This window comes from Stegastes partitus, unplaced genomic scaffold (assembly GCF_000690725.1).
Source record: "Stegastes partitus isolate 25-593 unplaced genomic scaffold, Stegastes_partitus-1.0.2 Scaffold211, whole genome shotgun sequence".
Classification (NCBI taxonomy): Eukaryota; Metazoa; Chordata; class Actinopteri; family Pomacentridae; genus Stegastes; species Stegastes partitus.
This window is the reverse complement of record NW_007577942.1, coordinates 489,955-506,377: the sequence shown is the minus strand read 5'-3', so window position 1 is coordinate 506,377 and position 16,423 is coordinate 489,955. Positions and strand designations below refer to the sequence as shown.

Here is a 16,423-nt window from a genome sequence, read left to right as displayed (position 1 = left end):
CATTCACTTGGTCCCAGCCATGCGGATCTGAAACCTCCGGTCAGTGGGTCAAAGGGCACTAAAGAAAACTGTCCTTTAACCCTGCTTGACCCAATTTACTGGTATAATGACCATGCCACGGTATCGACCCTGGTGTCACCAAGGTGTGAAACCCCATATTAAATGGTCGCTCCAGAAAATCCATACCCAGGTTGATTATACGTCATACGGAGAAAAATAAATAAATAAAAAATACGCGTACTGAGTAAATGCTGACGCCTGAGACGCTTCACATATGGAGAAAAATCACTTTGTGCCGTGGAACGAAAGAATTAACCGAAGAGAAGATTGACGAGGACGGGAACTGCTTGGCTAAACTATACATAAAAGTGCAGCGTCACATTTCGTCACACTTATCTGCCAAGATACAGACTGCGGCATACGGAGGGAGAAGAAGGCAGAAATTAGGGGAAAAGTTTTAAACAAGACATGCGAAATATAAAACAGGAGAGAGAAGCCCAGAAACTAGGAAAGAGTTAGTGGTAGGGGCTATGTGTTATGACACTAGTGTTGCATCCTGTGCTTTGGGTTTTGCCTCCAAGCAAGCCCAGAGCACAGAGGAAGCGCGTGTGAAGATGTTAGCGCTCCTTCGCTTAAATCAGGCCGATTAATCTCCCATCTCCTCACCACACAAAACATACCACTGCCTTGCTCCATGCGGATGGTTGAAGCAGATCAGTGTGCTGCATGAAGACACGGGGCTTTGAGGTGCAGGGACAAGTTGGTGTCTGAGTGTAGAGACAGGTGGAAAACAGCTCTGACAAGCTGAGTTACATGTGTCAGAGAGGGGAGAGGCTGTGATAGACGACAGCCTGGGCACAGAGGCTGCAGATCACAACACTCCAGTCAGGGTGCTGCTCACCTAAGAGAAAAGAGAAGCACCGCACCAACCTCCAACATCATCCGCAACCCCTTGCTTTCCCTTTTTAGCTCATCCTTCTCTGCTACTTAAAGCATTTTTTTTTATTTTATTTTTTTATTTGCTTACTGTTTTCATCTCCCTTCCTCTCTTGCTTGTACAAAAACCCGAGGCAGCGCTGATACAGATTTAACAAAATGCAGCCAGAGAAGAGAAAGACAACCCGGGCTAGGCAATACCAAGCAGCTAGGACAACCAAGAGAGGAAGGCAGGCAGGCAGACATGCAGGCACTGAGGCAGGTTTGCCCCCCAGCCTGTCTGGGCTGCGACCACTGGAATGGAAAAGTGGGGGGATTTGGTGAAAGGTCAGGCAGCCAAGCCTCCCGTTGTTCTCCGTTTCATCTGCCTCTCTGACTGCCGGTCTCTGTAAATTTCTTTCTCTGTCTCCATCTCCCTCCCAAGGACCAGGGACACGGTGTAAGTGGGGGTTGAGGGCGCGGGGGGTAAGAGAGAAATGAGGATTTAGAGCAGTGTTGGTGGTGGCTGTGACAAGATCTCACATTTGCCAGAGGGTCCAGTCATACACCTCAGCATGGATGATCCCCACCCCCTGCCAGTATCACCCCCTCTCCACCCCACCCACTCACACTCCCTCTTCCCAGCGCTGTGCCCTCCAGCACCCGCCAGCAGCTCATGCTAGCTGGGCACAGCAGGGTCCGCACCGGCCTGAATAGGCAGCCAAGCGTTCCCCTGGCTCACTGCTGACACACAGCAAACTGACAACACACACAGCCAAAAACACACAACAAGCCAACCACTGCTGCCGCTGCCATACTCACACCAGCCCTCAGCTGCTGCTCCACATGCATGCGCGCGCACACACACACACACGCCCGCGTACATATGGACGTGTGTGCAGAAACACACTCGCGCACACACACACAATCCCAGCTAGACACATTACTCAGCTGCAACGCAAGGACGAGGGTGGAAAATACACTGACAAAAAAAATACACATAGCTCAAATGTCAAAAAATGTTCCTTTTCTTGCACACGCGCACTCAAATTTATCGCTTATATAATCCCAGGATTCATGTTCAGGTATGAGATCATATATCAGCAGGTTCTGTTCTTTTTATTTTTTTTACACATCTACAAACATAAGAAATGAATTCAAAAGAATGTATATGTCATCAAGCTAAAATGCGTCTGAAGGAGCTGATTGCCATTTGTTACAATACACCTTTTCAATTAACAGCATATGCAAAATCCACCACTTGTAAAATAAGCCAAACACTTGACCGCCACAAGATTAAAATATCACTCAGTATTATGAGGTAGCCAGGGGGATTCAAGGGGTTTGATTTTTATGGAAAAATCAAGACACTGCACTTAAATTGTACGCATTATCCATGGCGCTGGATTCGTTCAAAGGTGGAAACGGCAGTGTGAAATTTTAAATCACACAAGTCTAAATCCCAAATCACCATGACATTTTACAAGCAGGGGAATCTTCTCTCTCTCTCTCTCTCTCTCTCTCTTTTTTTTCAATAAGATCTATCTTGTTATGGTTGTTCATTGACTAATGTAGAATTCATATCCATGGTAATATCTCAATAAAAGCCTATTCATGTGAAGGGAACAAGTGCTTAGCTTCAACAAGCAAGAGGGGAAAATACCTAATAAAAAGGCACAAGCAGCTGCGCCGAGCCACAAACACACCTAAATATCCTTAACCACATTACAGACACAAAAGATTACCAAAGTAATGAGTTAAGTAAATACTGAATTTAATGTGATGTACTTATATCAGCGTATCTCACCCCAAGTGAGGTACATTTTTATTTGGTGCCTGGTTATGTTCACACACACTTACACACTCACACACACACACACACACACAACAGCAACAGCAGCAGCAGCAGCAGGGTTGTGAAGCCGTCTCACAGACACAGCCAGAAACGATTTACAGAGATGAGTAGAGCTTGAATGCCATGAAGGCAGAGAGCACAGCGCACAGCTCTGGTTGTCTGGATGACACCAATGTGTCTGGGAGCTGACGGCCTGACACGGGTTTACATGTCATACCGCACACGCTCAACACACCCGAAGCATCGCAGGAAGGTAAACAATGGCTGCTTTGAGACTGCATTTTCTACTGATTTAATAATCAGCATTCAATTATTTTTTTTCCAATTAATCTTACAAGCAACATTTAAAAATTACGACAGCAACCTTTGATGCCGACACAGATATGGAGAGTATTTGTAAAATAACTGGAGCAAAGAGGGAGTGAGAAATATTTCTTTTATGGAAGAAGAAAAAGAAGAATAAAGTGTGTGTTTGAGGGTTTGCATCTACAAAGCTCCGTTTTGGCGCAAGTGCCTCCGTCACACTGATTTCCCAGGCCCCAGTATCCCATGCGGCAGGCCGCTGCCCTTTCTATCCCGAGCTCTATACTTCCATGACGACACTTCACCTTTAACCTCACGCTCCCAAGGCCGCGACCCCATCCTCTCTGAACACAAACCAGACCAATCAGAATGCTCCGCTCCCTGACAAAAACACCCAAAGGCCTCCGCTCCTATGACAGTGTGTGACATCAGGTCAGATTCCTTTAGCATAACAACTACCACTCTGGTCTTGCGTGAGGAGTCTGTCTTTGTCAGCACAAAACAGTCGATACAATCCACAGGGAAAAAGTCTGATTTTTTTTTTTTTTTGCTTTTAAAAAAACAAAGAACGGTCTGATTTTATCCAGGAATGAGATGCAACCAGAGAAAATATAAACTCCTCCATATGTTGTCGCCCACAGTCGGGTCAGTTGGAGGTAATTAAAACTGCCACAAAATCAAATACAGGTACGCTCAGGAAAGCCTTAATGAAGGGGCTAACAGAGGTATTGTCCCAGGTATCCATGCCCCAGGGTGGGTTGGTGAGAGGCGTATGAGACTCCCTGTAAACTCCCCCAACTCAGCTCCACCCAAATGCCGTAGTGTGACCTTTCCCTCAGAGCGGAGAGGATATCTGGAGGGGAGCAAGGGGGCACATTTCTCAGGCAAGGGCACAGGGGTTATTTTGGTTTGAATTTCCTCTCTGTTCTCTGCCCTGCCACATAAAGGAGGGAAAAAAGAGAAAAACTTGCCTAGGCAGGCACTGCCCCCAGCATTTGTTACCTTCTCTACAGCAACACACCCATTCTCATCCCCTCAAAACACACACACACAGATGCAGACACACACACACACACACACACACACCTCCCCCTCTGGCCACAAGAAGTGTTTAGGAAACCAGACACAAATCAGAACATGGGAAGTGATTTAGTGCCTCCTTCATAACTCACAACCATGTCCAGGATCTGTCCAGCATGTCATCCAAGTCAGTGACATATTGATCTACTTCGCTGTCTCTATTTTGTCTCAGCACGGTGCTGCACACTTTATTCTCAGCGTTTTCACCTTTTTTTTTTCCCCCAACCACACATGAAAGCAGTGGCAATTTTGAGATTAGGAAGAGATAGGCTTTCATTTAAAATAAAAACAACAATATGAGTATTTATGAATTCTCCTCCTAAAAGTGCAATAAAAGTAGAAATAGATTTTTTTAACTGTGTAAGTAAACACATCACACTTTAAAATTACACTGCACATTCAGAGTTGTTCTGTTCTGTGTTAGCTGGTTACATTATGCTCAGTGTGGATATTTAAAGAGATATAGATATGTATATAGGTAAATATGTTCCCTAAACTCCTACTTGCAGACAGGAATGAACAATAGTCGTGCAGCACGAAACTGATGGAAAAAATGTTTTGAATTGAATTATTTTCTCTTCCATAAATGCAAATGGTAGCTATTACCCAGTCACTCGCCTCATGAGCGAAACTACAGATGTTCCCTGAAAAAACAACTTCTCTCTATCTCTCTTACTTTCTCTTGCACTCCATCAGTCTCTACCTCCGTCTCCCAGGAGAAACAGCTCCAGTGTCATAACTCATTTGTCAATTCCTCAATACAAATTAAAAGGCGTCTGACGACTACCTGTATGGAAAATAACATAACCAATGCTGGCAGCGTGACAACACCTACACCTCAGAAAACCTGAAAACACACACACACACACACACACCTTTTCAAAGATGTACTCGTATCACAGGCAAGGCATGAACCCAGGACACCTTTCAGGAGCCTTGTATCAAACTGATGCACTTTTCTAGTCCTGTTTAAACCCACTGTGGCAGTGATTCAACAAGACAATGGACATTTGGAGGCATGCCACATACATCCGCAATCGAAGGTTTGGAACTCCTCTCTCTCTCTCTTTCTCTCTCTCTCTCTCTCTGTGCGTCTCCCAGATAAATTCAGCTTTCCATTCCCTGCTGCATCCAAGCAGAATATTTACCACATGCTGAGACAAGTTTCATTTTATTCTAACACCCTTCCCCAGGGAAAACAAAACACCGGATGAGCTTCTATTTTGAAGAGTTGAAAATACAGCAACGCAAAAGGCTTGACACCTTTGTTCATCTTTTTCTCTCTTCATCAGTCACTAGCACGCTTCTTTAATAGGCTTCCTTTGACTGTCACTAGTGCTCAGTGTCTTGCAAAAGCCCAGGAACATAGAAAACACGTGCATGCACGCATACACACGCATCACAAAAACAAACATGAACGCGCACGCATTCGCAAACGCTGTCTTAAATTCTTAAATGCAAGATAGGTGGCGGGCGGGGGTTTGGGTTTTTTTTTCCGGTCCTGCACTATTTACAAGCCGAGTAAATACTCTTAAATATTTTCAACACATTAGAATTAAGCGTGCGTGTTTCACCAAGCGAGACACCTGAGATCGGGAGGCTGAAGCCGTGAGCCTGACACCAAGTCTAAATAAATCAAACTTTATGTCTACAACTGACAAATCCAGACTATCAGGTTGCAGTGACTACAATCCTGCCCTTTGTCACATATTCACGTGCATAACAGCACACACGCATAAGCAGTATTAATATTGTATATATTTATAATTTAATATTATAATATGGTATTTTCTTTCTCCACACCGGTGATGTGTTTTTGTTGCTGAAATCACAACCAGTTGTTTTTTGTAGTTCTGATGAACCTGTCAGTAACCAAGTCAACTTATAGTAGTTGCTGAAGGATGAATTGTGACTTTTGGAAAACAATATTACCAATGCTAATTGCTATGATTATCATAATGATTATCATTACTGCAGTACGGGAGTGTACGAGAGGCTGGGTGGATGCGTGCTGTTGAAAAAGTCAATATGAAACACCTTGTAATGACAGGTAAAGAACACAGACTGCCCAAAGCTGTTTTTTCCACATTCAAGCACGTGCCAATCACTTTCTCCTTTTTTTAGAAAAAGGAAAACAGAAATTACTGGTGTGATTTGTGGGGTTGTTGTCGTACTGAAATGTCAAAGCCAGGTAGTCTCACAGGATTGTTCTCCACGGTGGAATATCAATACGCCTCTTTCTGCGCTTTAAGTGCTTTCTAGTAGGTGTGATAAGATGCAAGTTCCTTCTTTTCAAACCTGTCAAAGTCAGAGTGACAGAGATTTGATCATTATTAGAGCTGTTTAAGGACTGATTACTGAGCGTGAAGAATGAAACTATTCTACGAGGTCAACTGTGAAGTGTTTTAAATGTGCTGATAAAAAAAAAAAAAAAAAAGTCACATAAGTGTATGTGGCACAAAAAAAAACTGTGAAAAAAGTAAAAATAAAAATAACTGAATCACTTCCTACGCCTGCTGGTTGCGTGTTATCAACACTGTGCATGAGTTTCCAAATGAACGGTCAGCTTCTGGCTAAGATATACAGAAGAGAAGGGAAGAGGAAGAACGTAAAAAAAAAAAAAAATGTTCTTAAAAAAAAAGGAGAAATAATATTAACTGACACTATTCAAGGGAGAGTTGATAATGTGCACTTCAGCTCCTTGCATAGGGGAGCAGACGACGGCGTGTAGAACAACAGGCTCAGCAGGCCATGAACTTATAGCAACTGGTATTACTGTGCCTTTGTGAAAAATCTGAGCTACAGAATGTCACAGAGAGAGGAGGCCAAATATGGGGTCCAAGGGGGGATATTACAGCCACACGGATCACTTTAAACAGGCGCAGAGGGACCACAGAGAGGGTGGGCTGGGGTGAACAGGCTGAGAGTACAGCTCCTGTAAGCACAGTTTGACTTCCACTGGTTCCTTCTCTACACGTTCAAACATTCGGAAGAAGTTAGTCGAACACCGATTTCGAATTATGCTGTTTGAAATACAGCAAAGCACGTGCCTCCTTTAGTCTTTCTTGAACATGGCACGAAAACAATCTGACGCTCAGCACTTTTAGCAAAACTGGGATGAACACATTAACCTCATAGGGAGCAAAACCTGACCTTTGACCTCCAGCTCTTTTACTGTCACTGCCATCATTCCTCTGCACCACTAAATAAACTTCTCAAATTCACCTGCTTTCGTCTTCGAGTTAAATTCTTTCAAAGCACTGAGTAAAAGCACTGAACTGAAAAATTAACAAACACACACCACGTAGTTCTGAGGACAAAAAACTGAACTTTGACTGGAAAACGATGACACGTTCTCTTCAAGGTTGAACGCATAACCACTAAACTCACATGTAAAAATGAAAAGTAGATTTAAAAAAAAAAAAAGTGAGACAGCACTCAAAGGGCTGCTTTGAATTAATTACACCTAAACGCATTTCCAATTAGATTTTCATTTTTCATTAGTATAAATAAGGTATACATCCATGTATTTAACTGCTGTTTATAATTACCGAACTTATCAAATGACTGGAATGCAAATAAAAAAATAATAGCGCATAATTCAATCACACCGCAGAAGGAGAAAAAATAAGGCTGTCTGTGTAAATGAAATGCTGGTGACAAAAGATGTTTTTGGAAGTGAACAGGTATAAAACGATTTCACCTAAAACAGAAAAAAAATATCCACCACTTTGAAAACAAAATACTTATTAGCCAATATTACACGCTTATATAACCGTTCCGAATATTTCCACTGCAAAAAATACCCATACAGGTGATGTCATGTTGTGCTGATGATCAAAACGTTTGATTCAACTTGTTGTAAGTAAGTAAAAATCATTTTCTTTGTCACTGCAGTTAATTAAAATGATCGTCTTTCTTTGACCAGGTTATATTCCGTTAAGGGCAATTAACTAAACAATTGCCCTGATTTATTTAAAATGAGTGTCACTGGTATCATCTTACCAATGGCAGATTTTTGTTTACAGGATTGAGGACTTAAAACCAAACCGACTGGTTCCAGGTGGATATTTTTTGCAGTGTGAAAAGCCTGTGGGATGTTGGCTCTTATGGAACTACACTGTGGGCTATGACTTATCTTAAATTATTATGTTATTTTGCTCCCTTCTGTGTAGCCTAAGCATCAGATTCAATCTCAAAATCCCCCTCCCCTCCCAAATACACCTCCACCCTTTTTTCATCTTTGCTGTCTGAAGCACTCAAATGAGAAACTGTCAGGAGCCGTGATTTGTGCTAACTAGCTATCGATCGCTCCAGAGCTGCATGCCTTGTGTCCATGCAGGGAGGGCTGAAAGAGGAAAGGAGAGGAGAGGAGAGGAGAGGAGAGGAGAGGAGAGGAGGACAGAGCAATAGACTATTCTGCTTTTAAAGACTTACTCATATTTTTTTGCAAATTTGTAACGTTAAATGTACCAGCAGCCCCAGAGAAATTAAAACAGCAAATGCAACAGGATGAGTGTTGCTGGCTGCTCATCAGTGTTGGGTTTTCTACTCAAAAGAATATTTATTAATCATTATCAAAAGTATTGATGTTATTTATTATTACTCCCTGGCAACAGTGGGCGCCTTTTAATGTATGAGGAAAACACAGGGCTGGCTGAGGTGAATTGTGTTAGTTTTCCTCCTTATGAATCAAATTAATATGTACGCTGTGTGTTATTGTTCCATTGATTTCTAATTGGGTTGAACAGTGATACAGCCCACAACCACAATCTAAGTTGTAAGTTGCCGCGCTCGCACGATGTAATGGCACTAGTGTTACAACCCGACACCCTGTGCTCAGTCTCATATAAACAATGTGCCTGGACTCCAGAGTCCGTGCGATGTGCACCCCCGCCCCTCTCTGCACCCGCACTGATCAGAACAAAGAGGCGCTCGAGACGCGCTAGGCACTATGCACAAATACATATATACGCATATATTTAAAGCCTTCCAGCAGCGCAAACCTGACAGCGGGTGACTCATATTTAAATTTTTTTATGCAGCAACATCTCAACATTTCTTTCTGCTGATTAGGTTTGCGATGATTTTAAAATACTCAACGTAAAAAAGAAAACAAAAAGAAAATGAAAAGGCACACACACACAAAATATGCAACACCAAAAAAAATGAAAGCAACATATCTGAATACATGCAACCTGAGTAATTGTGCAGTTATAAGACCAAACATGTTTTCTATTATGTTTAGTGCACACTAAATTGATTTAACAATAATTGAATGGCAATAAAGTCACTGTATCACTAAAAAAAATATTATTGTTCTCATTATTATTGTTATTATTAATATATGAAAAAGAAAGAAATTATTCTCCAGTTGAACAACGTAACAACAGTGAAATTATGTAGCTGCATTTTGATTTAGAGACACCATAAGAGCATTAGAGTAAAACTAAATTGTAAGCATGAAACCACCTCTGCAGACTGCAATAAAATCTGTAGTAGTTTAAAAAAAAACTGCTTGTGTGCTTTTAGCTCAGAAAATTTTCCACTTTCCCTCAGAAACAATGCATTATTTTAAAAAAAAACTTTTAATTTAGTTTTTAAAAAATATTTCACTCTGACTAAAGCAATAACAACAATTATAATTAATCATTTAAAGGTGACAATAATAAACAATAGCAAAATGTTTAACAATAAACAAACTACATTTAAAAACCAAATAAAAAATAGCATACATTTTAAAATCTACATTTTAAAAAATTATAATAATTTCCACAGAAACTACAAGTGAATGGCAGTAATTGTACCATGATATCTAATCCTTGAAATCCTGTCTGGCCAATCTAAAATCAATCCACTTTCACCAGCTCTGTATTATCCCATGGTAATAACAAAAACAAACACGTAACAAGGCAAGGGAAACCCCGCTGCGCAAACGCATATCCTCAGAAAGCTATTAATCTTCTCAATGTAGTTGTTCACCCTGAAAACCGAGATAAAGAACCACAGGAAATGTTTACTTTTCTTGAGCTGTTCTTTTGAAGTGCCTGTACAATGAAGAAACCTATGAAATACTTTGAAGGTACAACATTTACTTTGTTCATTAAGATGGCATTTTCATTCTTATAGTTTTTCACATTCTCTAATACGGAGCCAATTTAACACAAAAAATGCTGCAGAAATCTTTTTTTTTTTTCTTTGTAAAAACCTGAATGGCACTACCATTAAATTTTTTATCTTCACAGAAGCTGAACCTCTAAAATTCAAAGACCCTAGTTAAACAGAGACGGCTGCTTTCTGCCCGCACAATATGGACAAAAGGTCCTCTATTATTACCGTCACCAGAGCATTTCACCCATTATGTCTGTGGTGTTACACTGCGTTTCAGATAAAATAAATAGCATTTTAAAAGGAAAATGAACTAATTTTATGAGCAAAACTGATCCAATAATGTAGTCTGAGTTGCATGTGAGAGAGTTAGTGAAGAGGGTGAGAGAAAAAAAAAAAGAAGAGGGAAAACATAAGCAAGAGAATGAACTGTTTCATTTACCTTCTTTACTGTTGTTTTGGCTCTTATTTTTTTCCCAGGGTCCCATGGCCTTGTCATCCTCTGACCCGTCCATCATGGCCTTGTCACTGGGCACGTACCAGGTGGCGTGCTGCTCTGCCATGAGGGTGTCAAGGTCAATAGTGCCCATTGAGCCCTTCCCAGCATCCGGACTACAGCTCGCCAGCTCATTGTCTCCGTTCTGTGAGGGACAGTCGCCATTCTTTTTGCCATTCTTCATGGCCAGGGGCTGGTCTTCAGAGATACTGAACTGTTGCCGCTGTAGCTGGATCTGGGCCTGCAGAATCTCCAGAGGATGAATTTCTTCCTGGCCAGAGGTGCTGGATGGGGTGCGTACCTGCTCCACGCCAGGAGTGCCCGGGTGGCTTACCCCACTGGCCCCTGTGCCCACACCAGCATTCAGTCCATAGCTGTCTGGTGTCGAGGTAGTATGATTGTTAATGCCCATGGTTAGGGGCTTTTGTCCATTTATTAACCCATGGTCACCCCTCTGCATTTTGGGTGAGCCGGTGATCATAGGGCTGCGATTAGGCTTGGTGTTTGAGCCCCCTCCTGCATCTGAGCTGGAGGACACCTCATCCTCGTTGCCATAGTGGGTGCTGACATCGTCAGGAAAGTCCACTCTTGGTGAGCTACTGTCAGACTTGGCAGCAACACTTTGAATGCCACTGTCTAAAGAAGACATAAGGTCAGCCTGGTCCCCCAACATTAGGTCGCCTCCTTTTCCCCAAGAGGGTGATTGGAGGTGTTTCTCATGGGGCGTGCCCCCACCCCTCTCCCCAACGCCAGCCGAGGGGGTCTGCTGGCCTGGACTTACAACAGGGTTACCATTGTCAGAGGAAAAAAAAATTCCAGGGCTCACATGTCCACTGTCTCTTTTTCTCCTCCCTCTCCCTCTCCCACTCCCTGTTGTTGCCTTCCCCTCACTGCACGGGGTAGCGTCCATGTTGTAATTTGGGGAGAGGGCACTGGCTTCCCCCTGCACCGTCTGGCTTTGACTCGCAGGCTTAGAGTTGCTATTCCCGGTGCCAGGCATCTGGCTGTTCTGGGAAGTGCTGCTCTGAAAATATTCAGGACCAGCACTGCCAGTCCCATTAGATGTGCTGCTATTAATGTCCTGCTCTGTCTGACTCAGTTTTCGCTTGCCCTCATTTTGGTTCTTCTTGTTGAATGTTACATTAAGATTGGGGGCCCCTAGGCTAGCGATCATGTTCTGGCAGGCCGTGGAAAGGGCTGCTAGGCAGCTCTGGCCGAAAACACTGTCTTTAGTGCTGGTTTTGCTGAAGTTCCCGAGGGACAGAGCTCCAAGCTTACTAACAGACGACCGCTGGCCTGAGGGGAACTCAGACTGAGGAGGGTAGCTCCCTGGTGAGGTGCTCACCCCCTGGGGAGCACTGTGGGCCGGCCCCTGACGGTTAGCCCCCCCATAGGGAAACGTTGGCTGTGCTCCCATCGGAGGTGCAGGGAAGTCAGCTGGCCGCCTCTCTGCTGGTGCATTTGGATGTCCTGCTCCTGCTCCTGGAGACTGCATTTGTGAGAGGTTGCCCATGTTACCGCTGAACTGTGAGTGCATGCCAGGTGAATGAAGGGTCTGCACATGTCCATCTCCTGGTATTCTCATGGGCTCCTGCATGCCAATGCCAGGCCGAAACATCATCCCAGCCCCATTCTGCTGCAGCCCCATGTCATGGGGCCCTGACTCATTACCTGCTCCACCCATACGCCGTGACATCATCTCTCCTGGTGGGTGGGACCCCTGAAACCAGGAGTTCTCCTGAGTTACATGAGGATTTTGTCCATCAATGTTGGGCATTCTGCCACCATTCTCCCTGTCAAAGTTGGGCTGAGGCATGTTCCCAACTGGGCCTCCATGAGCCATGGGGCCAGGAGGAACATCGCCATGGTGACCCAACTGCTGCAGACTTGGCTGTCTCATCCTCTGCTGCTGGTTGCGAGAGGCCATCTGTTTTATCATCATGGCTGCATTCTGGCGCTGCTGCAGAGACTGCTGCTCCGGCCCTGGATGCTGCAGGGGCCCCGGTGCGAAACCTTCATTCACAGGTGGGGTGAACTCTCCAGGAAGCCCGGGATAGGCTGAAGGAGAGAGGTGGTTATCCATACTGCCACACCAGCCTTCGCTGCCATGTGCATTAGGAAAATCAAATCTAGGCCTTTTCGCCATGTTCATATAAGGAGAGTCAAAGTGTTGCAGCCTCTGATTTGGGGGCTGTTGGGAGGGAGGAGGAGCTGGCTGTTGCATATTAAACATGGGGTCCCCATAGGGGTGCAGACCCCTATTTTCCAATCTGTGAATGGGATATTCAAACTGGTTGTGTTGGCCAGGCATCATGACCCCTCCATCCAGAATGTTAGGGTTTGTAGAGCCGGGTTCAGCCTGAGGGGGTCGAGGGAGGCCAGGGGGGCATGAGTTCTGTCTGGCTATCAAGCCAGCCTGTTGTTGCTGCTGCATCAGTGGATGTCTTGCATTGACCCCCGGCTCCATTCCCACGGGCACCTTCCGGCCGTTTCCAAAACGCTCAAAAAACACTCCATGCTGAGGCTGCTGGGGCTGCGGTGGCGGCTGGTGCCCCTTAGAGATGCCCTGCATACCAGGTGTCCGTGGCATGCCAGGGTTCCCTGGGAAATTCCCGCCGGGAACTGGCCTTCCTGGCCCAAAATGTGGTAACTGAGATTCTGACTCTGATGGGGAAAATACAGGTACATCAAAATGTCCAGATGGAGGCTCACTCGGGAAGTTATACTCTAATCCTTCTACAGCTCCCTGGTTGGGCATCCGTCGAGGCTCCAAACCATGAGACTCAGAGGAGGAGGAGGAGGAGGAAGGAAGACCGTGGAAGGATGCTGCTCTATTAGGTGACTGGTCCAGGGGTAGACAGGGGGCAGGGACAGCGTGGTTGCCGGCGGGAGGCCCGTGATGTTGAAAGTCGGGCATGTTACCAGGCCGCTGCTGTTGCTGTTGCTGCTGGGGGAAGCCATCCCCTGCCTGTCCCTCAGCAAGAGGATCAAATCCTTCTCCAAAGCCCTGCTGTGGTCCCATGCCATTATTGTTGTAGCCCATTAGCCTGCCACCATGCAGGCATGATGACCCTGGCTCTGGGCCTCCAAAATTCCCACTGAAATGAGGGTGATGTTGGTGGGGGTGAGGTTGATGACTGTGAGGATGTCCTTGGTGAGGTTGCTGGTTGTTAAAAAATCCATGCATCGGTCCTTGCTGCGGCTGCTGCTGAAGTCCGCCGCCTGCATGCATGTCTGAGTGTCCCCGCGGATGAAAGCCCCCGTACTGCTCTCCGTTCATGTTCATATTGAGCCCGAGCATTTGCGGCTCGCTCAGAGGGCCCATACCGGGCTCCACGGCTCCGGGCGGGCCTCCAGCGTGAAAACCTGGGCTTTTATAATGGGAGCCCATGTTCAGTCTTTGTTGGTTTATGTTTCTCGCTGACTGGCCAGGGTTTCTGCTATTAATTTGAGAACCAAACTGCTCCAGCCCAAACATACTCCCCTGCAATCAATCCCACATGACGGCCAGTTTGCCAGACATCGGCGCACTGTCTATTTTTCCGTCTGCCCCCAAAAGCAAAAAGGAAAAAAAAAAAAAGAAAAAAAAGGAGAGAGATACACAAAAAACTATTTAGATGTTTGATTCACACTACTGATTAATCTACTCTAAATTTTTACACTCACCAAATAAGTTCTCATTGCTGTGAATCAATCGGGTGTTTTTTTTTTCAACTTCTCCAAGGACGCGGAGACGCGAGTGGACAGACTGTGTCCAAATACGCACGTAAACTGTGTTTTTGTTCCCGCATGAATGCGTGCAAAGGACTGCTCTTATTCTTATCTTTGACTAAGCAAACAAATATAAAACACTGCTATTTCACTTGCCACACGACTGACCTATCGCATTCCAAAGTTTCTCTGTGCGCATTTCTTCGTGGCGAACATGGCACAAAAACCGCTGTAGTAACAAAGTAAAAGGAGAGCGCAGGAGATTCTAAGCGATCGCATACAAGAGTTTCTCTCAGCTATTTCATTATTCCAGCCCGATGTCAAATGTCCCAGAATGACTTTCTGTATAAGGTCCCATGCTGGAAATAAGGAGGGGAAAAGTCAAATTGGAGCCGTGTGGTTAAAAACTGTCTCGGCGGGCTTTATGTGAAGAAAATCTTTCTTTAAATAAATGCCCCCAACCGATGTCCTTCAAAATCTCGAAAACGGCTGAGAATGCATGAGGCCAAAAGTCCAGTGTGATGGAAAGTCCACAAACGCGGCTCTCCAAACCCGGGCACCGGAGAACCGGGGCGTCTGTTTACGCGACCTAAAGCCGGAGCAGCGCGGCGTGCACTACCCGCACTCCACAACTACCGAGCGGCTTGACAGCATCCTTCACCCCTCTGCCGGTCATGCGCTCTGGTGGAGAAGCGCCGTGCCTTAAGTCCTTTCGGTGCGTTTCGTTCCCTAAACGCGTGCGTCCCTCCGTTTACCGACTCTTGTCTGGTGTGGTCTGAGTGCACTTGGGAGCGATTCACAGATACACTCACACTCCGCTCTACCGCTTGGCGCTGTGTGAGATCAACGCGTCCAGAGGAGCCAGCAACAAGTTTTGCATTTCTGCAGCCACTTCCATCCACGAGGTCTCAGCCAATCAGAGCGGCCAAAGAAAGCTTCGAGGGCGGGACAAACGTTGTTAAGGTGGTCCGCAGAGTCGACGAGCCTGGAAACTCTTGCGCGTAAATCAGGCTTTCACTTAATGTTGAGTCCAAACCCAAAATATCAGATTTGAACTGGACGCGATCTGGCAGACACAAAAAACATTTTTTCCAATAATTAACAGGATCTATTCCCCCCTACTGCACCACAGATTTGTAGTCTGCAACAGCTTAGGTGAGTTCAAAATCGTGCGACTCTCAGATTCTCCACTGGAATAACAGAGCTTGGAGTGGAATTGTGCACGCTGCTGTTTTGAATGTTGCTCTTCACCTAGAAACAAACTTCTTTTAATACCTTGAACCCACTGATCCATGCAAGTGAGTCATCTTAGCTGGGACTTGTTTTCAACAAGATATAATGCAACAGCCTGACTGACAGGCCTAAGTCGATGGAAGATGTAGTTGTACTACTAACAACAAGCTGCAGCTGAACTATTAAACCAGCAGTTTCTTGATTTTGTAAATTTTTTACAAAGCATTTGACATGAACTGGCATGCTGAAGCTACATGTCTAATTTGTTCTCATGTGTGAAAAGTCATAATCTCAGTCTGAAATCTATTAAAAATGCCAAATATCGCACTTAGCAGAGTGATTTATTGCAGGTACAGACTGACTTGTCAGAAATGTATCCTACAAGCTTCCATTGATGTCAGGATAAAGGTACAAACCAGACTAACATCAGCCTATGAAGTGTGCGTCCATCACGCCTCTTTGGCAAATCAAACTCGCCACCAATCTTGTGCGTAAAACTGAGTCCCAGCGGGGGAAGAGAAAAAAAATCCTCCTTAAAACACCATCTGAACTAAATCATGTGGATGATATTGGGCCTCGGTTCCGATAATCAATAGCGTTCTCTTAGTATTATGGTCTTTAAAATAGAACATTTTTGCAAGGCTAGATTAGGATAATTTGTTTTTAAGGTTAATTAGCTGCAGGCTTACAATTGCTCAGGTTATCTGTGTGAGGTTAAGTGG

The 16,423-nt window shown here is 44.7% G+C and overlaps 1 protein-coding gene across 1 annotated transcript in view; it reads right to left on the bottom strand.

Annotated features, from left to right (window-relative positions):
* The window catches only part of mn1b (meningioma 1b), a 16,750-nt gene extending 1,453 nt beyond the window's left edge, over nt 1-15,297 (bottom strand). The window contains exons 1-3 of the mRNA XM_008280848.1: nt 10,704-15,297; nt 4,830-4,852; nt 1,714-1,732 (exon numbers count right to left, since the gene is read on the bottom strand). Of these exons, the coding sequence (XP_008279070.1) occupies nt 1,714-1,732; nt 4,830-4,852; nt 10,704-14,235 (3,574 nt within the window). The 5' untranslated portion in view covers nt 14,236-15,297. The remainder of the gene's footprint in view (nt 1-1,713; nt 1,733-4,829; nt 4,853-10,703) is intronic.
* Nucleotides 15,298-16,423: the final 1,126 nt, after the last annotated feature.